General features: G+C 41.9%; 1 protein-coding gene across 1 annotated transcript; it reads left to right on the forward strand.

The window, feature by feature from the left end:
• Positions 1-26,763, forward strand: LOC100670595 (zinc finger protein 432-like). The gene is given in 6 exon segments (XM_064294141.1): positions 1-28; positions 725-755; positions 12,576-12,702; positions 12,985-13,080; positions 16,437-18,061; positions 18,063-26,763. Coding segments are annotated over 4 exon segments (1,974 nt in total). The 5' UTR covers positions 1-28; positions 725-755; positions 12,576-12,668; the 3' UTR covers positions 18,282-26,763.

Genomic DNA, 26,763 nt, shown 5'->3' on the forward strand with positions numbered 1-26,763 from the left:
GGTCGCTGCGGGTTCGGAAGAGAATCGGGTGAGTATGTGGGTTTATTTGTGGAGCAGGGGGAGGAGGGAAGAGTGTGTGTGTGTGTGTGTGTGTGCGCGTGTGTTTTGAAAGGGAGCACGTAGAAGTCTGTAAGTCGTTGTGATTGTGGTGTCTTGGTTCAGTGAAGGGGGCTCTAGTGATCGGTGATTAAAAGTCTAGAGATGAATGACTGAGATTGCTGGGGCCAGGGTTTGGGGTCTTTTGCGGGGAACTCTGGCTTTAGGGCTCAATGATTGAAAAGTGGTGGGGGTTAGAGGGGTTAGGGTTTGTCAGTTACTGAGGCGTTTAGCTAGAGCTCTGGATTGATTTGGCGCTCAGTGAACGAGGAACCACTGAAGGGAGTCACTGTACGAGTGTGTCTGGTCCAGGTGTGTGGGTGGGGCGGTGTGTTTAGCAGGGAGGAAAGTGAAAGTTGAACCCTTGTACGCTCAGGGCTCCTGGCTGGTGGTTGGATTGAGTTCAAAAGTTGGCTGTTGCAACAGACTTGGTGAACTTCACATTTCCCTTAAGCCTTCAAGTCCAAGTCCTTCCTCCACGACTAATTTTCTAATCCCCCGTGGCTCCCCATATCATCCCCATCTTCTGAACCCACAAAAGTGAAAGATTTTGTGAGATGAACGGTTCAGCATATATCTACCATTAATAAGCTTTCTATTTGAGATGCAGTTTTTATCTTTTTTCCAGGTTTACTGCATACTTCTCTGGTGTTCTCTATGTAAGTATGTAATGGCTATTTTCCCAGTATTTATATTTTTTAACTTTTTGAAAAATTTGTATTTATAGCTTACCTCCCCACCATTATTTTTTCAGTAATGAAAGCTTTTTTGTGTATGTGTGCTTTAGGTGATGCAAATTAGTTTCTCATTTAAAAATTCCTACACAAATTGTTTTGGATCATTGGTTGCAATCCCGCAATGTGCCGGCCCTCTCCCCCTTTCCCTTTCCACCCCTGTTGCATTCATCCAGTTTTCCTGTCCCGTCCTGCCTTTGCTTTTGGGCAGGTGTTTCCCATTTATTCTCATAAATTTGATTGAACTAAGAAGCAAGTTGCTTAGGTGTGTTATTGTTTGTTTTATAGGCCTGTCTAATCTTTGACCAAAAGGTGGACTTCAGTTTTTTTTGAGTTAACAGTGTCCAGGAGTGTAGTCTCGGGGATTTCTCCAATCTCTGTCAGACCATAAGTCTGGTCTTTTTTTGAACCTGAATTTCGTTCTATCATTTTTCTCCTGCTCCGTCTGAGACCCTCTATTGTGATCCCTGTCAGAGCTATCGGTGGTAGCAGGGAACCACCTAGTCAGTAATGAAAGCTTTTAAGGCCATACACTTGCACTAATGATTTGACATCAGCAATTTTATTTTAAATGGAGATTTCTTATTTTTTTTTCAGATTTATAGTATATCATGGGCTTATAAAAATATAATGAAGAAAGTTAAAAATGCCCTGTAGTCACCATTAACATTTTGCTGTGGATCTTGGTGCGTATGTGGGTGGATAATGTAAATATACAACTTATCTTTAGGAAAAAAAAACAGACTTGTGCTTTGCATAACTTTGAGTAACCTTAACCACTAAGTGTAAATTGACGCAATCTTGATAGCTGCAGAGTGTTCTGTTGCATGCATGTACTGTTACTCACTCAGTTAATCCTCTGTAATGTTGTTAGTCACCCTTAGAGTTGATTCTGACTCACAGTGACCCCATGCGTGCAGAGTAGAACTGTACTCTATAGGCTTTTCGAGTCTGTGACCTTTCAGAAGCAGATCGCCAGGTCTTTCTTCTGAGGAGCCTCTGGTTGGGTTTGAACCACCAACCTTTTGGCTAGTAGTCCAGCACTTAACCGTTTGTGCCACCCAAGGGCTCCGTAATCCTCTGTTAATACACCTAAGTAATGCTTTTACTTGTGTCTTTGCGTACTCTTGCCAGTATCTCCTTTGCGGAAAATCCTACAAGTGGAGTGTTGGGTTACCAGTGATATGTTTTTTGGGGATTTTCAACAGATAGTATTAAATCATTCCAAAGAAATGCTCAACTCTGTAACAGTGACTCATGATGTGTGTGTTTTATAGAATGCTCTCAGTTTTTATTTTTTAATTTTGTAGCCAGCTACCTGACTAAAAAGGCATACAGTTATATTAGGTGAATACTGATCATTCATCTCATCTTATCGTCATAATTCTTATTTGATTATTTTATCAAACTGCACTGGGTAATGTTTCCAGAACCGTGATGAAAAATAATGCTGATACTGTGCATGCTGGCCTTCCTCATCTCTTTAGTAAGAGAACTTCTCTTATTCACCTAGTTGAACGTATGTAGGGCTTACTCGTGATTTCATATTTTGCTTCTGATACTTTTGCTTGAGAGGAATAAACTGATACTAATAAAACTCAAATCATATCCTCTTCATTTCCTCTCCAGATATAATACCTGTCTTTAAAGTGCTCTATACATATGGAAACCCTGGTGGCGTAGTGGTTAAGTGCTACGGCTGCTAACCAAATGTCGGCAGTTCGAATCCGCCAGGCGCTCCTTGGAAACTCTATGGGGCAGTTTGACTCTGTTCTATAGGGTCGCTATGAGTCGCAATCGACTCGACGGCACTGGGTTTATATATTGTATGTTTGTATATGTTAGCTTAATATGTATGTATCAACAAACAATATACAGCTCTTATTTTGTGTGTTCTTAAAATGGCCATTTGCATGTATGCTTTTAAATATATATATATGTTTTTAATGTTAAGAAAAAGAAATCACCTGTGCCTAATCATGAAGATCTTATAATAGAAACAAGTGTCAGGTTTTATGAAAATTGATATGTGAAAAAATTATTTTATGAAAAAGCATTTTTTTTCTTGGCATTGATCTAGATCAGATGTTGGGAAACTTTTTCTGTAAAGGGCCAGATATCGTAGGGTAGCAGGCCCTAGGGTCTTCATCATGACTTCTCAATTCTGACATTGAGCACAAAAGCAACTGGAGGCAACATGTAAATGATGGGCCTGGCTCTATTCTAGGAAAATTATATTTACAAAAACAGGTGGTCCAGACTCTTGGCATTACTTGCCACCTTTTGGTTTAGAAAGTTGTATGGCTTTTCTCTTCTAATCCAGAAATCAACAAACTACAGCCCACAGACTAAATCCAGCCCGGTGCTTGATTCTGTTAATAAAGTTTTATTGGAATCTGGCCTTGCCCATTCATTTATTTAACTCCTATGGCAGAATTGAGTAGTTGCCATATAACTGTGTAGTCCACAAACCTAAAGTATTTCATATCTGGTCTCTTGCAGAATAAGTTTGTCAAGCTGTGCTCTGTCTGTTGATATGTTGTCGCTGATATTGTTCCTTACTGGCCTGACGTCGATTCACACTTTCTATTTTTCTAACAGAATTTCCATTTTGTTAAGTATCCAAGTTTACTAGTAAGGCCAGGTAAAAAATGGACTTTCCTTCTATTCCTAGTTAGCCAACATGTTTTATTCTTTTTTTGTTTGTTTTTGAATCATGAGAAGGCATAGAATTTTGTGAAAATTTTTTTTATTGTGCTTTAAGTGAGAGTTTACAGCTCAAGTTAATTTCTCATATAAAAATTTATATACACATTGTTATGTGACCCTAGTTGCTATTCTTATAATGTGACAGCACACTCCTCCTTTCTACTCTGGATTTCCCATGTCCGTTCAACCAGCTCCTGTCCCTTTCTGCCTTCTCATCTCACCTCTGGAGCTGTCCATTTAGTCTCATGTATCTACTTGAACTGAGAAGCACTCTCTTCATGGGGATCATTTTATGCCTTATAGTTCAGTCTACTCTTTGTCTGTAGAGTTGGCTTCGGGAATGGTTTTAGTTCTGGGTTAACAGAGAGTCCAGGGGCCATGTCCTCTGGGGTTCTTCCAGTCTTAGACTATTAAGTCTGGTCTTTTTACTAGAATTTGAATTCTGCACCCTACTTTTCTCCTGCTCTGTCAAGGACTCTCTATTGTGTTCCCTGTTAGGGAGGTCATTGGTGGTAGCCAGCCACCATCTAGTTCTTCTGGTCTCAGGCTGATGGAGTCTCTGGATTATGTGGCCCTTTTTGTTTCTTGGGCTAATATTTTCTTTGTGTCTTTGGTGTTCTTCATTCTCCTTTGCTCCAGGGAAGTTTATGAAATTTTTTATGCATATGTTGGTATGATTTTATAATTTCTCTCCTTTATTTTCTAAATGTTGTAAATTATGTTGATTTTCTAATGTTTAACCACCTTGTACTCCTTGAAGGCTCCATTTTGGTCAAGAAATGTTGTCTTTTTATGTATTGCCAAGTTTGCTTTGCTAATGTTTTGATTATGGTGTTTTAATCTGTGTTTTGGAGCAATGTTGGCTAGTGGTTTTCTTTTCATAGGAACCCTAGTGGCACAGTGGTTAAGCGCTCAGCTGCCAACTGAAAGGTAGGTGGTTCAAACCCATCAGCCACTCTGTGGGAGAAGGATGTGGCAGTCTGCTTCCTAAAGATTACCGTACCGTACCGTACCTGCTGCCGTCAAGTCGATTCCAACTCATAGCGACCCTGTACAGCCTTGGAAACCCTGTGGAGGAGTTCTGCTCTTTTCTATAGGGTTGCTATGAATCAGAATCTACTTGCAATGTCATTGGCTGAGTTTTGGTATGAAGTTATGCTGACTTCATAAAACAAACTGAGTTTCCTCATTTTTTACTCTCAAAAAGTTTGTCTAAGATTTGGTGGTGTATTCTCCTTAAATGTTTGGTAAAATATACTGATATAGCCAGTCGAGCCTGTGTTTGCATTGTAGAAAGGTCTTGAAAGGTTATGTTTTTCTGGAATTTTGTAACTTTCATGTAAGCTTCCAGATTTACTGGCACAAAGTTGTTCATGATATCCTCATATCATCTGTTTAAATTTTGTAACACTTGTACTATTGTCATTTTTTTCTCCCTCTATTTGTTCATTTTGCCTTCTCTCTTTCATTTTTTTAATTCTAGCTTACTACTAATTTCCAGTTTTACTAGATTGGTTCCCCTTTCCCCCCAGAAAAATCAGCTTTTGACTTTTTTGGTCCTCTTTCTATTGCTTATATCTTTGTTTCCTATTTCATTGATTTCTGTGCTTCATTATTGCCTTCCTGATGTATAATGCCTAGTGTAAACACTTAAGGATCTTATAGTTATTTTTGTTACTGTTTTCTGAATTAATTGCACAGTGGTCAGAGAATATACTCTATATAATTTCAATCTTTTGAAATCTGGAATTTTTTGTATGGTACAGCATATTGTCAGTAATTGAAAATGTTACATGTACTAGCAAATAATATGTTTTCTACTGGATCTAGTGTTTTACATATGCCAATAAAGTCAGGTTTACACATAGTCCTGTTCAAATCCTTTTTCAGAGACCTAAATGATATATATGTACTCCAGAAGCTAGATGTCATCATTTCTGGGGAAATTTCTAACCAGTAATTTGGGACATATCCAGAAGAGACAAAGACAGATATCTCAGTTGTTGGCATTTGCTCGAAACAGAAGAAAATGATCGACGCTCAGGTGACTTTTGATTTGTTTTAGTCTTTCCTTTATGGCCTTATGAATTTGTTATTGTTGTTGTGTGTCATCAAGTCGATTCCAACTCATAGCAAACCTATTGGACAGAACAGAACTGCCCTGTAGGGTTTCGTAGGCTATAGTCTTTACAGGAGCAGATCAGCAAGTCTTTTCTCCCATGGAACCTCTGGTGGGTTTGAACTGCCAATCTTTCAGTTTGCAGCCGAGTGCTTAACCATTGCACCACCTGGGTAGAGGCATGTGAAAAATTAATTCAGAACTGGAGTGAAATAAACTTTCACTCTTCCCTTCAGCATCAGGGCAAAGTTAGGATCCCAAATATATTGTTCATATATGATTCTTACTAAGTGACTAAAGTTGGAACATGTGTGACTTGAGGATCCCATGGGTTAAATGAAAATCAGCTGACATTTGATATCTCTGTTGGCTACCGCAACAAGATAATCGCGCGCGGTAAGTTCTATGGTACACAGTGGCTGTGAGGAGAAAGCAGACAAGTTCCTCAGGGGATGTCAGTATTTCATGGCACCTAAGACTCAGGAGGAAACCCTGGTGGCGTAGTGGTTAAGTGCTATGGCTGCTAACCAAATGGTCGGCAGTTCGAATCCACCAGGCGCTCCTTGGAAACTCTGTGGGGCAGTTGTACTCTGTCCTATAGGGTCGCTGTGAGTAGGAATCGACTCGATGGCACTGGGTTTGTTTTTTTTTGTTTGTTTTTTTAAGAGTGAGGAACATTTCAATACTTCTTCCTAGAGGTAATGACGTGAATCGTGTTTTGATCAATAGCCTAAAAAAGGCCAAAGCAGATTTCCCATGGCTCTTTATTACAGGGTACCTCATAGACCCCGTGGGAATAGACCAAACAAATTTAAGGGACACAGTTTTTCAGGGCACCAGTGGAAGGTCACTCAAGGGCCCAGCGTTGTGACTGTCTGAGTTTTTTAAGGAATAAAACAGCTGAGGAGGATAAAAGGATTGTATGGCTTTCAAATGGTCCTCTCTGAACAGATAGCTGAACTAGTGTTTTAGTACAGATTTGGCAACAGAATGAAGGAAATGATATCAGGTAAAGTTTTGAATTGTTAAGATCCATGGTTTGATTTATAACTTCATGTAAAAATGCTGTGGGGGTGGAGTCTGACCTCCTCTAATTTCACAAGGGGGAAGGAGAATCAAGATCAATAGCCCAAGGCTGACTCCCATGGGGCAGAGGTCAGACATGACCCTTCTCTCCACCATCTTTATCAATTCTGACACTAACCCTCCCTCACATGGCACTCTCTACTTCTTTGCTGGGTTTGATAATTCATTGCAGTGGTTACACAGAACTCACAGAGAATACTCACCATTATGGGGTTTATTAGGGAAGTGACAGGTTACAGTTCAGGTTCAGGAACACTCAGGATACAGTTCTTCCATCAGGACAGCCTCTTCTCAGCCATACTCATGGAGATGCTTCTCTGGCCCTCCGTCTGTGCCCAGCTTGGCAAATGTTACAAAACTCTTTTAGCTCTGCCTATAAGTGCACAGAGGCACCCCACTCTGCCAGCAAGCCTCGGCCCAAAGGCACGCAGCTTTCTCTTTCTGTGGGCCAGGAAGCCTACTGCGCCGTCTCCTGCTGGTCTCCCCTGCCGCCATTTCTCTGCCACTGTTTCTCGCTGACTTCAGTGTTACAGCTCTCTCTGTCTGTCTCCTGGTTCCAGGAGCTTCTCAGCACAGGATTCCTTGTCCAAAGGATGCGTTCTGCCTTGATGGTGGTGGGATCCTCTCTTTGCTCTGGAATTGGCTCTCTTTTAGCCTCGCGGGATGGCAAAACTGACCAATCAATCCCCTTGGTGAGCCACATTTATCTTATTTGCACCGTCCCACCCAGTCACTTAGGTGGGAATCACAAAGACCATGGCTAGAATGGCAATATTAATTTATTGCACCACACTTCACCTCATCTCAGAAAATGCAGAAGCCTTCCCTATTTTCATATCCAATTCTGACCAACATTTCTTTTGTTGCTTTTATGTTTTATAATTACAAAAATGACTTGTGGATATATTTTAGAAGTAAAAGAAAAAACTCCAATAGTAAAGTAATATGACAAAAAAAAAAAGTAACTTCCCTCTTCATGACTTCCATCTTCATCCCCTCATCCTACTTTAACAGATGATCAGTAGTGTGTACTTGCTGTCACCAAACCTGTGTGTGCATCTGTGTATGTATTTATGTATGTATTTGTGTAACTCAACACCTATATTTGATATGACATTTTTCGCATGAGTGCAATCATACTCCAAAGAACATAGCAGCCAACCCATTGGCCTAAAATGGTATAGTATGAGCATCTAAAAGAATAATGACTGTAACTGATTGAAGAATAGTAACTACATGAGATTCCATTTATTTATAGTCATACTCAAAAAATAAGTTAATCTAGTCTAGTGCCTACACATAGTGATATATAAGAACATCAAGGCTTTAAATCTTTCATAACACTTAATAATATGAAATTATCAAATTGTATAATTTTCAGCAATTTGAATGGTCCAGTATCTCTTTATCTTATTTTGGTTTGCATTTTTTAAATCACAGGTGAGATTTAAACCTTTTTTGTGTCATTGTTGGTCAGTTGGATTTTTTCTTTTATAAAGTACCTGTCATTATTTTTGCTTTTAAAAAACTCTTTTCTTACTGATTAATAGAAGTTGTTTATTTCTGTTGTTTGTTGATTCCTTCTTTTGCTTATTTAATAACAGGAAAAAGTTGTTTTTGAGTGTGAATTAGGTAGGAATCAATGTTAACTTTTTTCCAAATGGATTTATGGCTCAAATGAAATAATTCAGAATGCAGTAAGATTTATCAGGCTTAAGAATTTGCAGGCTCATGTGGGCAGCTCCTATCTGGAGGGGAGATGAGAGGGCAGAAGGGATCAGAAGCTGACCGAATGAACATGAAAACAGAGTGGACAGAAGGAGTGTGCTGTTTTATTAGAGGGAGAGCAACTAGAAGTATATAGCAAGGTGTATATAAGTTTTTATATTAGAGACTGACTTGGTTTGCAAATTTCACTTAAAGCACAATTTAAAAAAAAAAGAATTTGCAGTCTCTACCAAGTCTGCTTTCTCCCCTATGTAGTATCTAAAATAATATGGGGATAGATTATCCCATAAGTTTTTCCCTAAATCTTAACTGCCTCATTTTCCCACACACCATGTGATTGCAAGGCGTATTGAGACTGGAAGGTGGCAGCTCACTTGACAAGCAGGTTCCTATTCACTTTCGGGTGGCACTTTTGGCTAGGCTGTGTTGCAATAAGAACTTTGAAGATGTTATCGCACTTTTTTCTGGCTTCCTCACTCTGTGAGTTGGGAAGCCACCATGCTGTCTTGCACCAGTTTCCTGGTCCTGCTGCTACCATTACTCTGCTGAGCTTCATGCTGTCTCACACTGTCTCTGGTGTTACAGCTCTCTCTCTCTCTGTCTCCTGGGTCTAGGAGGTTCTTGGTGCAGGTCCCTAAGATTCAAAGGATGTGCTCCACTCCCAGTTCTCCGTTCTTGGTGGTAGTGACATCCCCCCTCTGCTCTGAGATTGGCCCTCTTATTAAGCCTAGAAGGATGGCAAAACTAATCAATCCCCTTGTTAGGGTTCCATATTACCTTATTTGTATTGTCCTTTTAACGGTGCCATGCACCTTATTTGCATTAGCAGCAAGCTGTCCAATCCCCTATATGTGCCACAAGTACCTTATTTGCATAATCCCACCCAATCATTTGTAGGAGTCACAAGACCATGGTGAGAAAGGCCATATAAAAGCAATTCCTTGTACCACAGACCACCCCCTGCCTTTTCTAGCCACGGTTCTTTCATACTTGGAGGATAACTTTCACCTCCCAGTTATTTTACAAATCAAAACAGTCATTAACAATTAGTCTTACAGTAGGGCAAAAAGTGCTCAGGCTGAGTTTACTCAGGTACCAGCCATTCAGATCTGCAGGTATCCAACTGATCTGGTCAGGTTCTCCAAAAGTCATCTGATCTTTACCCTTTCTAACCTCTGATAAAAGTTCAGAAAGATTATTCCCTTGCTCTGAACCTCACAAAGTATCAGCATAGCAAAACCTTTAAGGGATTTTAGGTTTGGCCACTGTATTTCAGTTCAGCACTGTTCATCCACTCTTTCACAGTTATGGCTTCTACAATACAGTTTTTAAAGTCACAATTAACCCTAACAGTCAACACTCACAGCTGAATCATATACTCCTATCAGCGTTTTCTCTTACCTGTCTTCCCTAGACCTACCAGGAAAAGAAGAATCTATTCAGTGAGGATCCTTCCTGGCCTCCTTCGTTTTGAGTGTAAGCACACTCATGGAAGCAAGTAAGCCAGCCACTTCATGCTTTTATCTCCCCCAATTTTAGATAGCCAATGTTTTAACTGCCTATCCCTACTGAACCAGTGTTCTGAGAAGAAAAGGATGTTCCTTCATCAGAAGAATCTTCTGTTCTATTTAGACTTTGAGCATCTGCATCCATAAGCAAAGTCCAGTCCAGAGCTAGCCATCAGATAGCAGCGATCTATACCAGCTCACAGTGTCAGACATTTCTCTCTTCATTTGGTTGGCTTCTGGTCAGCTCATCTTCACCCCCATTCAGTCAAGGTCACGTCATCCCTAGCCATTCAAACTAGGTCAGTCTTTTATCCCTAGTCCCCATGGGCTGTGTCAGTGGGCACCACCCGTAGGCCCAAGAGTCCACAGAGCTCCCTGGACGTCCAACCAGCAGCTCCTAATCTTTTTCTCTCATCCCTAGCTCCTGTGGGCTAGGTCAGTGGTTGCCAATGGAACATATCCAAATTCAGCCCATCTCTTCATTGGTGCACCTCACCTACTTTGACTTATCAAGAGAACCCAGGTGGTCACCCCAGGCTGTCTACTTGCTAGCTCCCTTTAACTTCCAGCTCTGAAAGGGGGTTCTTCTAATGGGCTCTAGCTTTTCCTTCGTCAGTGCACCCAACAGCAAACCGCTTGCTCACTTGCTCCCAGTTCAAAGAGCAAAAGTCAGTATTTTCTCTGAAGGTCCTTCCTTCAAATGCAAATCTCCTGCTCTCTTGGCAGATCTGGGTGGATCTGCATGTCTTTTCAGTTGCAGATTCCCTAAATGGAGCTCAGGTTTTTTGCCTAAGCCCCCAATACTCTATACATAGGGCCACCGGATAGAAACAAACAGCCTAATTCCATTTTTAGCATATCCAATCAAGTCTTGGCCAAAGGTGGAATTAGAGGCTCTCTGTAATCTGTAATACTCGTATTTATTTTCATCATACATTTAGGCTTGTTTTACAGCAGTAGGTAGGAAAAACACTCAGTATCCATAGTACATTCAGATAAACACATAAACCTTTTTAAAGCATTCCAGTTTCATCTTCTCTTCTCCACACCTTGACTATCTTCCCGTTCATATGCATATGGCCTTAGGTGTCTGCCTGGGTGGAACCAGAAGACTGGCCCGCTATCAGTCATCTTGCTTTACCAGCCTGGTTTGTGCCACAAGCCACTCCAGATGCATGGGTTCCATTGATCTCTCCTCTGCTGCAGCATAACATGTGTTACTTTCCTTTCAGCCAGTACAGATAACAGCAACCAAAGTAACCATCAAAAATTTCACTTCCCACAACCTTCCTCCTTTCTCTTAAAAAGTCCCGTGCTTTCACGAGTCTGGAGCCATTGCAGCGAAAACCACTTCTGGCACCAACTGTGAGAAATGTCGTTGCGGGGGCACATGACCCTGTCTAACTTCACAAGGGTGGAGAATCATCAACCCAAGGCTGATTCCTATGAGGTGGAGATCAGACATACCTCCTCTCTCCTCCCCTTATCCAGTTCTGACACCAGCTGTCTCTCCCACAGCTCTTTCTGTTTCTCTCCTGGGTTTGACAGTTTGTTGTAATGGCCATACAGAACTCACAGACAATACTCATGATTATGGGGTTTATTAGGGAAGTAACAGGTTACAACTCAGGACCAGGAGCAACCGAAGATACAGTTCTTTGGTCAGGACAGGTCTCAGCTGTGACTGCAGATAGGCCTTTCCCTGGCCGTCCACCTCTTGGCCCCTCAGCCCCTCGGTCTCATGGTACAGCGCAGCCTCTGCCTTGCTAGCAAAAGTGTTACAAGGGTCTTTATATCCACTGATAAGTGCCCAGAGGCTCCCCACTCTACCAATAAGCTTTACCCTGAAAGTGCTCATTTCTCTATTTTGTGGGCCAGCAAGTCTAGCTCCACTGACAAGTGACCGGAGGCACACCGCTCTGCTAGGAAACCTCCTGCCCAAAGACGCTCAGCTCTCTTGCACCGTGGGTCGGCACACACACTGTAGATGCCTCACTCTGGGCTGGGAAGCCCACTGTGCTGTCTCACAGTGGTCTCCTGCTTCTGTTGCTGCCATTTCTGTCATACCTCTCTCCATCTCACACCATCTCAAATGTTACAAATCTTTATCTCCTGAGTCAAGGTGGTTTTAAGTGCAGGGCCCCAGGTCCAAAGGATGAGCTCCACTCCTGGCTCTTTCTTGGTGGTAGTGAGGTCCCCTTTCTGCTCTCGGGTTGGCTGCCTTTTTAAGCCTAGCAGGGTAACAGACCTGACCAATCCCTCATTAGGGTTTCGTACATCTTATTTGCATGGTGCCACCCCAACAAGTGTGCCATGTAACTTATCTGCATTAGCAGCAAGCTGTCCAGCCCCCTTGGTGGGCCACAAGCACCTCGTTTGCATAGCCCCACCCAATCATTTTGTAGCAGTCACAAGACCATGGTGAGAAAAGCCTTATAAAAGCAATTCATTACACCACACGTGATATATCAATAAAAGTGAAACACTCTTATTAAATAAGATTGTGTTATTACAGGAATTGCTGATATTTGATACCACACGTGTTATATCAATAAAAGTGAAGCACTCATGTTAAATAAGATTGTGTTATTACAGGAATTGCTGACATTTGATGATGTAGCCGTAAAGTTCACCTGGGAGGAGTGGCAGCTCCTGGACCCTGCTCAGAAGGACCTGTACCTGGATGTCATGTTGGAGAACTATAGCAACCTGGTGTCCATGGGTAAGGACAACTCCCCCATGTCATTCAGGGAGTGCCCAGTCACTGGCCTTTCCTTTCTGTGTTGCTTACACTTCGAAGACACCGTAGTGCTCCGAAGTGGTAAATACGCAGATCCTTCTTTGTCTCCAGGTAAGAGGGTAGAATATTATCTCCCCTGAGACAAAAGCCTTTATTTTGTGCATGTGAAAACTGCCTAGTTCTTAAAATATAACATTTTCTCGTCTTGACATATCCTAACCGAATTCAGCACATCTTAAGTCTTCTATCATTTGCCATGAACAGGGTATCAAGCTGGCAATCCAGATACACTGTCCATGTTGGAACAAGAAGAAGAACTATGGATAACAGAAGATGAAATCCACAGTCGAATCTGTCCAGGTGAGTGAGTGGAAACCAGCAAGGTGGGTGGCCAAGTCATTCAATAAAGGTATCACTATGTGAGGGTATCTGAGGATGCAGAAACAGCCTTTACATAACGCTCTCCTGGTATCAGAACTCCTTTACTTTTAGGTTTTTAGAGGAAAATATGTTGTTGTTGTTTCTGTTAGTTGCTGTCCAGTCAATTCCAACTCACAGCGACCATATTTGTGCAGAGTAGAAACGCTTCATAGGGTTTTCAGGGCTTTGAACTTTCTGAAGCAGATTGCCAGGTCTGTCTTTTTTTTTTTTTCCTTCTTTTTTTTTTTTATTTTTCTTACTGTGCTTTAGGGGAAAGTTTACGGAGCAAATTAGTTTCTCATTCAAAACTTATACACAAGTTGTTTCATGTCATTGGTTATAATCCTCGCATTCTGTCAACACTCTCCCCCTTTCCCTTTCCACTCTGGGCTCCCTGGTTCCAGTCATCCAGTTTTCCCGTCCCTTCCTACCTTCTTATCTTCATTTTTGGGCAGTTGTTGTCTAATTGGTCTCCTATACTTGCTTGATCTAAGAAGCACATTACTCGCATGTGTTATTGTTTGTTTTATAGGCCTGTCTAATTTTTGGCTGGAAAGTGGACTTCGAGAGTGCCTTCAGTTCTGAATTAGCAGAGTGTCCAGAGGCCATAGTCTCAGGGGCTCTTCCAGTCTCTGTCAGACCAATAAGTCTGGTCTTTTTTATGAATTTGGTCTTTTGCTCTACGTTTTTCTCCTGCTCTGTCCAGGACCCTCTATTGTAATCCTGGTGTAAAAAATGGCATGAAGGAGGAGTCTGAACTCCTCTAACTTCATCAGGGGGAAGGAAAATTAAGATCAACAGCCCAAGGCTGATTCTTACAAGGTGGAGGTCAGACGTGCCTCCTCTCTCTGCTGTCTTTATCAATTCTGACACCAGCCGCCCCTTCCACAGCACTATCTACTTCTCTGCTTGGTTTGGTAATTAATTGCAATGACCACACAGAACTCACAGACAATACTAATGATTATGGGGTTTATTATGGAAGTAACAGTTACAATTCAGGTTCAGGAATGTTCAGGATACAGTTCTTCCGTCAGGACAACCTCTTCTCAGCTGTGCCCGCAGGCACACCCCTCCCTGGCCCTTGGCCTCTGTCCATAGGCACTCAGCTTTGTTTCTCTATGAACCAGGAAGCCTACCATGCCATCTCCTGCTGCTGGGTCTCTGCTGCCGCTTCTCGAGCACTTAATCTCTCTCTGTCTCCTGGTTTCAGGAACTTCTCAGCGCAGGAATCCCAGATCCAAAGGATGCACTGGCTCCTGGCTGTTCTTCCTTGGTGGTGGTAGGATCTTCTCCCTTTGCCACCTCTAGGATGGCTCATTTCAAGCCCAGCAGGATGGCAAAACTGACCAATCCCTTTTGTGGGCCACAATTACCCTATCACACAGTCCTGGCCAGTCACATTGTTGGGAGTTACAAGACCATGGCAAGAAAGTCCACACAAAAGTGATCTATCACACCATACCCAGTCACAGCAATCAGTAGTGATAGCCGGGCACCAATTAGTGTTCCTAGTCCTGTAGGCTGTGGTTTATGTGGTCCATTAGTCCTTTTGACTAATTGATCCTTTGAAACTTTAGTTTTCTTCACTCTCCATTGCTCTGGACTGGAAGAGTCTGATAGTTGTATCTTAGATAGTTACTTACAAGCTTTTAAGACCCCAGATGTTACCCAACAAAGTAGGATATAGAACACTCTCTTTAAGAACTATGCTGTGCCAATTGACGTAGGTGTCCCCCAGCCAGGCCTGTCTTTTGAGGCACCTCTGGGTAGTTCGAGCCACCAACATTTCAGTTAGCAGCCAAGTACTTAACCATTGCATCACCAGAGCTCCTTAAAAAAAGATGAGTATGTAATAATGTATGTTAAGGGAGAGCAGGTGGTAAGATAGGAACATCCAAGAGTTGCTGCTATGCTTGAAAGACAATGAGTTTCAAGAAAAAAGCCATAAACATTGTCTAGATTTGCTGATTGATCAAATAAGAGAAAAACTGAGGTACAGGCATGCGAGTCTGTGTAAGTTTGTCCCATTCAGACAGAATGTATTTTTGACTCTTTGAATTCTCTTTTTATGAAATGGTTTTCATGACTCTGGAATATACTAGATTCCTCCTCCTCTGAAATCCCATTCCACTTTGTGCCAATAACATTAAAACCTGGTTCTGAAAACACTTTATCATGATACATTGATGGTAGCTGAGGCATTTTGTCTCCTTGGTTTGAAAGACTTGTTTCTTATCCTTCCTTGTGCTATCTCTGGTCAAAATTTTTTTGGGGGATTTATACATCCAACTGGATTCTTGATGTCTGTACTACCTACCTAGTAACCATCTTAAAGATTATGTTTTACGGTGCATACTTGATTTTCTGCACATTCTGAGCTTCTCATCTCATTGGAAGGAGCTTCTGCATACCCAGTTGTTCAGGCCATGTAGTTAGCAGAATAATTGTTGGGTTTTCACTTTCACTGAAAACCCCTCCCCTCTATTCTCCCACCTTCATTCATTCAACACATCAGCTCGTGTTCATACTGTTGTCATTCTCTACATGGTATGTAAATGCTATATACTCTTTGATATAAGGTATATTTCAGGCATATATTGAACCCATCATTTAAACTTGTCTTTTCTTTATGCATACTATATCCTCCTTTCCTCCACCTCACAGCATCTGTCTCTATTGATCCTTCAAGCTATATTTAACAATCTGCAATTCCCTTCCTTCCTTGTTTGTATATTTGGTTTTCCCTAACTCAGATTTAAACTCAGTGATGATAAGGAAGATTTTTGTATTTCAAAAATACCACTAGCATAGTGGCTCATATATGGGAGCTAATTGTTGAATATTTGTGGAATGGACAAATGTAGCCCTCATCATTTTGAGTCAGTTGTTCCCTCTACCCCTGTGGCCCAGTATTTCTCCAAGTTCTGCAGAGTGTGTTTCTCCAACCTCTGGTTTGCTGCTAAGGATGACGTGCTTTCATTGAAAACCCTTCGCCTCCCTGCTCTCACGTTCGTTCATTCAACACAGCTCATATTTTAGTATGTCTGTGTGTTTTGTAATGTTTCATTTAGAAAGCAGTCAAATCTGTGTAAGTTGTCAGTTACTTAACCTTATTTGTACACTATCTGCTTTTATGTTTTAGTTTGTGTTATTACCAATGTGGAAGAGACAAGTAATACATTTATACATAAAGTTTCTTTCATATTGTTTTCACTAAAGAGCCCGTTCACACCAAAGAAGTTTTTATTTCATACAAGATTATGAAGGAATCCTTTGTTCTGTTCTTTTCCTAGAAACCTGTAGGGTTGATGATCATCTGCAAGGTCACTTGGAAAATCATGCAATGCTGAAGTGTACTGAACAACGCCATGAACATAATGCATTTGGAAACATTGTTCATCATAGCAAAATTCATTTTCCTTCCAGGCAAAATCATAATATGTTTGAGTTACACATAAAAACTTTGAAATCAAATTTAAGTTTAGCCAACCAGAACAAAAGCTGTGAAACTAAGAACTCTGCTACACTTAGTGGAGGAGGGAAATCATTTCTGCATGGTAATCATGAAAAATTTCCTTCTGAAGTTAAATTCCCTGTAAGTACAAAACTGTTCAGCACTAAGTCCCAAGTAATTAAGCGTCAGAGACTTTACAAAATAGAGAAAGCCCACATATGCAATGAATGTGGGAAAGCCTTCATGAAGAAGTCTCAGCTCACGGATCATCAGAGAGTTCATACAGGAGAGAAACCTTATGGGTGCAGTGCATGTGGGAAAGCATTCTCCAGAAAGTCCAGGCTCAATGAACACCAGAGAATGCATAAAAAAGAGAAATCTCATATATGCAGTGATTGTGGAAAAGTCTTCACCATAAAGAGTCGTCTGATTGAACATCAGCGAACTCATACTGGAGAGAAACCCTATGTGTGCAGTGAATGTGGAAAAGGTTTCCCTGGGAAGCGTAATCTTATCGTACATCAGCGAACTCATACAGGAGAGAAATGCTATGTATGTAGTGAATGTGGAAAAGGTTTCACTGGGAAGAGCATGCTCATCATACATCAGCGAACTCATACTGGAGAGAAACCCTACATATGCAGTGAATGTGGGAAAGGCTTTACCACGAAGCATTATGTCATCATACATCAGCGAAACCACACAGGGGAGAAACCCTATGTATGCAATGATTGTGGAAAAGGCTTCACCATGAAGAGCCGTCTGAATGAACATCAGCGAATGCATACAGGAGAGAAACCTTACGTGTGCAATGAGTGTGGAAAAGGCTTTCCCAGGAAGAGCAATCTCATCATACATCAGCGAAATCATGGAGTAGAGAAATCCTATCTATGTAGTGAATGTGGAAAAGGCTTCACCGTGAAGAGCATGCTCATTATACATCAGCGAACTCATACTGGAGAGAAACCCTACATATGCAGTGAATGTGGAAAAGGCTTCCCCTTGAAGAGTCGTCTGATTGTACATCAGCGAATTCATACTGGAGAGAAACCTTATAAATGCAGTGAATGTGGGAAAGGTTTCATTGTAAATAGTGGACTAATGTTACATCAGCGAACTCATACTGGAGAGAAACCCTACATATGCAAAGAATGTGGAAAAGGTTTTGCCTTCAAGAGCAATCTTAGTGTACATCAGCGAACTCATACTGGAGAGAAACCTTTTAAGTGCAGTGAATGTGGAAAAGGCTTCACCATGAAACGCTATCTCATCATACATCAGCAAACTCATACAGTAGAAAAAAACCACATATGCACTGAATGTGGGAAAGGCTTTACCATGAGGAGCGAACTCATTGATCATCAACAAATTCATACTGGAGAGAAACCCTATGAATGCAAAGAATGTGGCAAAGGCTTCACTGTGAAAAGCCGTCTAATCGTACATCAACGAACTCATACAGGAGAGAAACCCTTTATATGCAGTGCATGTGGAAAAGGCTTCTCGTCCAAGAGAAATCTCCTTGTACATCAGCAAACTCATAAAGCAGAGAAACTCTAATAATGCAATGAATATAGTAAAGCCTTCAGGAAGAAAACGTGCTTCATACAGCATGAAAGATTTCACACTAGGTAGATTTCCTTTGTATGCACTGAGTGTGGTTAATTCCATTTCTTTTACATAAGCAGAACTGTGGTGAGATGAGTTCCTTTATGCGGACTTTTGCCTTTATTCTTTGAAGAAAATAGCTTGAGAGATTTTTCCCCTGAGGAGTTACATTTCCCTAGTTTTCTACCCCAGAGGGTTTGGACTTTTGTCTAGATTGATTAACATTTTCTGGGCAAACTGTGAACAACTTGAAGGTTTGAAACTTTTTGTCTGGCCCCTTGCGGTCTCCTTTGTGCTTGGTATGTGCCTTGCAGGGTTTGGTCAATAAACTATGCAAATGAAGTGACTGTAGCCTACAATGCAAATGAAGTGACTATGGCCTACTGAGATGGGATTGGTCAGTTTGTGGCCCTGGTGGGAGTGCCATGCCTTGAAATTGACCAAACCAAAAACCCATTGCTGTTGAGTCAATTCTGACTGATAGCAACCCTATAGGACAGAGTAGAACTGTTTCATAGGATTTCCAAGGAGAGGCTGGTGGATTCGAGTTGCTGACCTTTTGGTTAGTAGCCATATCTCTTAACCATTGCACTCAGAAATTTGTTTACATTTGCAACCAAAAACAAAGAAGTTTTGAAAGGAAACAAGCAGAAAGGAAAAAAGGCAAAAGAGACAAAAAGAGAGAGGAAGTAGAGCAGAAGTGAGGAACCTCCTAAAAAAGTTGTAACATGGGTTAAGGGCTGTAACACTGAAGACAGAGGCCTGAGAGAGGCCCTGCAGCAGGGCCGTTGGCAACAGGCCCATAAACGGCCCTGCGGTAGAGTTGGTGCTGATGGCAAAAACCTTATGCTCAGAATGCAACTAAGAGAGCTGAACAAAACTACTACACTAGCTATTAGCTGGGCCAGTTAGCGAGGGAGAGGCTGAAAGAAGGAAGACCAAATGCAGAGAGGTCTACAAGGCTGAGAGAGGGGGTGTGCATGGTCATGAGGGGGCAGAGAAAAGGATTGCACAGCTGAGAGGAGGCATGCTTGGCCAAGAAGAAGCCTGTTCTGAGGGGGCTGAGAGGAGGCCTGCACAGCCTAGAGGAGACTTGCACGGCAGAGAGAAGGTCCTGCTTTGCTTACACAGTTGAGAGAATCTGAGAGAGCTGTCTTGCACTGAAGAAGGGACTGGAGGGATGTGCTCTCCACATCAGAGGAGCCTTCCAGATTTTGCGTACAAGCTTCCTGATCTTGATCCTGAGTTGTACCCTGTTGATCCTTGTAAAAATGGTGTGGTGGCATCAGACTTTGCCTAACTTCACAAGAGGAAGGAGAGAGAATCAAGATCATCAGCCCAAGGCTGATTACTATGAGGTGGAAGTCAAACATACCTCCAGCCTCCAAATGTTTTACCAATTCTGACACCAGCCATTCTCCCCACGGCACTTTCTACTTCTATGCTGGGTTCGATAATTTGTTGTAATGGCCACACAGAACTCACAGACCATACTCACAGTTATGGGGCTTATTAGGAAAGTAACAGGCTCAACTCGGGGTCAGGATCAACAGGCTATGTTGATCAGGAAGCACGTAGGCAAAGTCTGGATGGCTCCCCCAAAGTGGAGAGCACACCCTGTCCTTCTTCAGTGTAGGACAGCTCTCTCAGATCTTTTTGGCCTTGCAAGCAGGCAGGCCCTTTTCTCTGCCATGCACACCCCCTGAGGACATGCCTGCTCTTGGCTCTCAGGACAGGCTTCTCTTGGTCCTGTCATCTGTCACCACCAGCTCTGCCATTGGTCCCCTTCCAGGCCTGTGGCCACCTTCAGTGTTACAGTCTTTGACCCTTGTCACTGTAGAGAATGAACCATTGACACTTCATTTGCATAGTAGGCTACAGACACTTCACTTGCACACTCTAGTCACCAATCCCTGCAAGGTGCATACCAGTCAACAGGGTAGGCTACAGCCCAGGGCCAGACAAAAAGTGTCAGAACAAGTTTTTTACAGCTTACCCAAGCAATGTCATTCAACTAGACAAAAGTAACAAGCCCTCTAGGGTAGAAAACTAGGGCAAAGGTAACTCCTTAAGGCTTAGGGGAAAAATCTCTCAAGCTGTTTTTACAAAGAACCAAGGCAAAAGGCCACACAAAAGGAACTCATTTCACCATGTTGTTGTATGTTGTTAGGTGCTGTTGAGTCAGTTCTGAGTCATAGCAACTCTATGTACAGCAGAATAAAACACTGCCCGGCCCTGTGCCATTCTCGTAATCATTGCTATGTTTGAGTCCATTATTGTAGCCACTGTGTCAGTCCATCTCGTTGAGGGTCTTCCTCTTTTTCGATAACCCTGATTTCACTGTACCATGTTTTCTCTGCCTACACTGATTATAAATTCCTTGATAGTTTGGCATTAATTCAGTAGCCACTGATCACTTGTGGCTATTTAAATATAAATTAAGTTTAAAAATTTAGTTACTCAGTGTTGCCAGTCACATTTCAAAAGCTCAACAACTACATGTGGCTAGTGAGTACTATATTGCACAGTACAGACGTAGAACATTTTCATGATGGCAGAACATTCTGTTGGACAGTGCTGGTTTATAGAAACTCATATTCCTCATGACATAGGAAAATAAGTATATATTGGTTTGGAAGATGAAGGTGAATGGACTAAAGAGGCAGAGAATATTTTTGTCACTGTAGAAAATGAACCGTTGAAAGACTTCTAAAAAAGGGAATTGTCCAAAAGTTTTATTTGTGTGCATATGTGTGTGATTAGAGAGACTTGATATCTGTGTGAATATAAAAGGGTGAAAGCAGAAAAGGGAAACGATCCCAAGAATAAGAGTAAAAAGGATGAGAACCGCAATCTAAGATGAAGGAAAGGATAGAAGGTGGAGGGAGGTAAAATCACTTAGGTGTCTTGGAGAGGAACCCTCATATTTATATGCTCAGAGGCCTATCACCTTTGAGACTTGCCCTCATTTTAAAGATGGCATCTCTTCTCTGCCCTGCTGAATTAGGGCATGTGCTTTCTCTTTGTCATTCCTTCTTACTCTCCTGTGAGTAGGCTCTTGTCCTCGTCCCCTTGCTCTAATAAAGATAATTATATTCTGCTTAGAATCCAATAATGATAGCATATTCTGTGAGTCCTCCTTATAGAAAAAGAAATGGAAATTAACCATGCAGTGGCTGTGTCAGTTCCATCCCAAACCCTGGATTATTGGGTGATTCACTCCAACAAAGATTTGTAAATGTGTAAACTATGCCAGGTGCTGTTGTTGATACTGCTAGATACTTTTGTAGTTTCAGAGGCCAGCTGCTTACAGTCTAGTGCAGGAGACGGGCAGTAAAAGAGAACATCAGGTAGCAATTTGTGTTAAGAAAAAGAGCATAATAAGTGTTTAGATAATTATGGAGATGCTATTTAAGTTGAAGTTTTCTGAGGCCTTTCTGGGGAGGTGGCATTTGAGTCAAGAACTAAATTGAGGGGAATCAGGCAGCATAATATTTCTAAGGAAAGAACATTATAGGATTGTTTCTAAATAGACTGTGGGCTTCTTATTTCAGGAGTCTCTGAGAAGCTTAAAAAAAAAAAAAAAGCAAATTCTTCAATTATCACCCACATCTGTTAAACCAGAATCTTGGGTCAGGGCCCAGGATGCTGCATTTATAACAAGGGGTTTCTGTTGCACACTAAAATTTGAAGAATTCCTTTGAAATATTTGAAGTCATGGAGTAAAGTAAATAAAGTAATGGACATACTTTTTGGTCTGAGGAGATAAGCAGATACCTCAATGACAGGAGGGAGCAAGTCATAGGAATATATATGGGAGATGAATATTCCCAGGCAGTGGGAACATGTGTAAAGATTCTGAGACAGGAACATACTTGTCAAATTTCTAATAATAACAAAGAGACCATTGTTTGAATTGAGGGAGGAGACAGAGGGTGGTAGGACATGAGAGACAAGGGCGAGATCATGGAGGCTCTTACAGGCCATCCTAATACTTGAGATTTTATTCCATACTGCAGTCCAGTCATTAGATAATTGAGAACTTGTATGTAATCTTGACTGATTAATGATTTACAAGTATTACCTGACTGGTGATATAGAGACCAGACACTACAGGCCAAGGACAAAAGCAGTGGCAGGTGTGGTATCAGGTGAGAGATTCAACTAAAGTAGAAATGATGGAGTATGTGAGAATTGGTTGGAATTGAAATAACTTGAAGATGGATTTGACCTCCTGCTTTGACTTTGTAGGACTTTATTGGGTGGATTCTGAGAATTAAAATGGCTTAGGGGTTGCACACATTGCGAGCAAGGAGATTAATGTGGAGTCAGGGTGCCATGGGTGAGTCCTCAAGGTTTCTAATGTCTTAGGTACGCCTTCTATGCTACAGCTAGGGAAGAGGAGAATATGAACTAGAGAAAGGCTAGAAATGGGTAATGGCCTGCAAATGGCTACCAAAGAGATGTCCAGTTCTCTTAGGTCATTTATTTATTTGGGTCATTTATTTTTGTACACAAATGTTTATATGATTTCCATTTCCATATCACTATAGGGTTGCTATAAGTCGGTATCAAGACAACGGGTTTGGTTTGGTTTTGGTATCCAAAAACCCAAAACATTAATTGGTGTGTGATTGAACACATTTTGGTATGCTCCTACAAAGGAATACAAAGCAGCCAAAAGAAATGGAACTATTCATACATGCCACAACATGGATGGATTTCAAAACAATTACCAGAGGGTTCTTGGGAGAAAGACCTGCGATCTGCTTCCATAAAGATTACAGCCAAGAAAACACTATGGGGCAGTTCTACTCTATCTCACAGGGTAGATCTGAGTAGAAATGGACTCATAAGCACCTAAAACAGTAACAACATGCAATGTGAAAAAAGCCAGCTGAAAACAGCACATGCTGTATAATTTCATTCATAAATAAAACTAATTTTTACTGACAGAAAGTGGATGGATGTCTGCCTGGGGCATGGTGTCTTTTGTATTTGGGCGGGCTTAAGATGAGGTGAGATTAAGCTAGAAAGTGCTCACCGTGTCCACTGTTTCTGTTCACGTTGTGATCACTACATGCTCCATACCACCTCAGTTCTCCTGAACCTTATTCATCTTCCAGAGGCTCTTCCATCTCTGGGGTACTCTGAACTCTCCAAAAGTGCTTTTTTCTGCTGTACAGACAAAGGACTTCCTCTAAGATGGCTGGGCCCATGATGCCCTAGCCTAATGGCAAAAATACAACTACATTGCCAACAATTTTATCTAGCCTGCTTAAATTTTAATATAGCCTCTAAAACTTTTCACAATTAGTACAGTGACTGAGCTGTCCAAAAATTATTTCAGTTTCTTCCAACCAAGCTACGACGTCACAGTTGCAATGGGCACTGAAAAAATAGGTGCCATTAAGATGACTGTCTTAGGCTGGGTTATCTAGAGAAGCAAAATCAGTGAAGTGTGTGTATGTGTGTGTATATGTGTGTGTGTGTATATATATGTATATATAGAGAGAGAGAGAGAGCCCTGATGGTGCAATGGTTAAGAGCTATGGCTGCTAACCAAAAGGTCAGCAGTTCAAATCTATCAGCCACTCCTTGGAAACTCTATAGGGCAGTTCTACGCTGTCCTGGTGGGTTACTGAGTTGAAATCAACTCGACAGCAATGGGTTTTTAGTTTATATATATATAAACACACTTGCGGACACACACACACACACACGTATATATAAACCTTGGTGGCATAATGGTTAATGCTCAGCTACTAACCAAAATGTTGGCAGTTTGAATCTACCAGGTGCTCCTTGGAAACTCTGTGGGGCAGTTCTACTCTGTCCTATAGGGTTGATATGTGTTGGAATCAACCTGATGGCAATGGGTATATATAGATAGATTTATCTCAAGAAAATGGCACATATGGTTGTAGAGGTTTGCAAGTCCCGTGTTTGTGGGTCAGGCGTCAGTCTGAAGGCTTCTTCTGACTCACATAGCTGCAGGGGCTGACAAGCCCAAGATCAGCAGCTAAGATGGCAGGCTGCTTGCTCACAGGCTACAGAGGCTGATGAATCCTGAGATCAGTAGGCAATATGGCAAGACACTTAAGTCCCAAGAACTGGGGGTCAGATGATGATGAGCTGGAGGCAGGACCCAGAGCAAGCAAGTTTTGCCAGAACATCCATACATATATTCATGCAGGCCACACCCACAAGGAAACTCCCTTTTCAACTGATTGGCTGCTCACATCAGATCACAAAATAGAGGATGACTACATCATTTCAAAACTGTCAAATTATATAATTATGTAACTGCCAAACTACAACTTCACTGCCTAACCACTGAAAATCATGGCCCAGCCATGTTGACACACAACCTTAAACATTGCAGTCCACCCTTTGTCAGCTTGGCACCTGTACACATCTCCTTAAACCATAATTGCTAAAAAGACAATTATAAACTCAAACTTGCATCTAACATACTACAACTGAAAACACATTAGCCCTGTTTGCGTCTTATATTTTGTAAATGATAGAGTAAGGGAGGGAAAAAACAAAAAATATATACACACACATGCAACAAGGAAGCAATAATTACAGTCCTCATTTCTGCAACTGGTTATGTGGCAGTAACTGATATTTAGAACTACCTTCTTTCACCACCCATTCCATGTTCCCTTTACCCTCTGCAAGCACCTCAGTTGGTCATTTTTCTTTGCCTCCTGGGGTGACCCAAACCTTCATTCCTGAAGAGTCTGGTCCATTAGTAGTCAAGTGGGAATTGGGCTGCTGTAGTTTTCCATTGACTTTAATCACAGGAAGTAATAGTACCAAGACACATCCTAAGAGATCTCCTGTATTCGACATACAGCCAATATTGTAACCATCTTTTTTGCCTGTTGATACAGAGTCATGAGGAGCCCAAAGTGGCCAGGTGGCATTCTTACCTTCTAGTTAAATGAAATCAGTGTTGTGTCTCCAGATGGAAGCATTCCTCCCTTTGGAATTAAGACTTCTAGACCCACAGAGCATAGAGTCATGAGGACAGGAAGCAAAAAATATGCAACTGGGTTACTAGGGGTAATAGTGAGTGATGTCACTCTTACTTCCACCCATTGATTCCTGAACTCGTGAATTCTGGCTATAGGAGAAAAGCACCATGTATTGGACAGTGGCTTAGAGCATATACAACTTCCTGGAGAACATTGCCCCAACCCTGCACAGTATTGCCACCTAGCTGGCACTGTAGTTTTCTTTAGAAGACCATCCCATTATTCTGTGAACATGGTAAAACCAGTCAGTTACGTGAGCAAGGGCCCATTACTGCACTTATTTGCTGTGAACTGAGTCCCTCCATCAGAGGCAATGCTGTGTGGGATACCATGATGGTGGATGAGGCATCCTGTAAGCCCATTGATGGTGGTTTTGGCAGAAGCACTGCATTCAAGGAAGGCAAATCAGTATCCAGAGTAAGTGCCTATCCCAGTGAGAACAAAACACTGTCCTTTCCATGATAGAAGCAGTTGAATGTAACCAACCTGCTACAAGGTTAGTGGCTGATCACCACAAGAAATGGTGCCATATTGAGGACTTAGTGTTGGTCTCTGCTGCTGGCAGATTGGGCATTCAGCAGTAGCTGTAGCCAAGTTGGCCTTGCTGAATGGAAGTCAGTGTTGCTGAGCCCACGCATAACTTCCATCTCTTCCACTGTGGTCACTTTTTTCATGATCCTATTGGATAATGACAGGAGTGACTGGGTAAAGAAGAGGACTGGTTTCCACAGAACACGTCATCCTATCCACATTCACATGAGACACAAATACCTTCACTTCTTTGGCCCCTTCAGAGAGGTCTATCTTCATACCGCTTCCCTATACCTCCTTGTCACCAATTCGACAATCATGTTTCTTCCAAATCCCTGTCCATCCAGCCAAACCATTGACCACAGCCCATGAATCAGTATATAATCACACAACTGGCCACTTCTCCTTCTAAGCAAAGTGACTGCTTGGAAGTGCATTTCTGTGATTTCTGCCCATTGGGAGGATTTCCTTTTACCACTATTCTTCAGAAACGGGCTGTAGTTCTGCCACTGTCCACTTTCAAGTGGCGCCTGCATATCATGCAAAATCATCTGTAAGCCAGGCATGAGTTTTCTCTTCCTCAATCAACTGATCATAAGAAACTCCCCTGAGGGCATAGGTGTAGACTGGGGGTAGGGGGGAAGGTAATGTTACAGGAGTGGAGATCACGGGCATTAGGGCCACTTCCTCATGCAACTTGCTTGTAGCTTCAGGACCTGCTTGAGCCCAATCTCATATATACGACTTCCATTTAATGATGGATTGCTGCTGTGTATGTCCAACTTTACGACACTGTGGGTCAGACAACACCCATTCATGATGAGCAGCTCAGGTGGCATGGTGGCTTGGTGGCCCATGGTCAGGTGTTCAGTCTCTACTAAGGCCTAATAACAAGCCAGAAGCTGTTTCTCAAAAGAATAGTTATCTGCAGAAGATGGCATGACTTTGCTCCAAAATTCTAAGGGTCCGCACTATGTGTGA

This window comes from Loxodonta africana, chromosome 11 (assembly GCF_030014295.1).
Source record: "Loxodonta africana isolate mLoxAfr1 chromosome 11, mLoxAfr1.hap2, whole genome shotgun sequence".
NCBI classification, from domain to species: domain Eukaryota; kingdom Metazoa; phylum Chordata; class Mammalia; order Proboscidea; family Elephantidae; genus Loxodonta; species Loxodonta africana.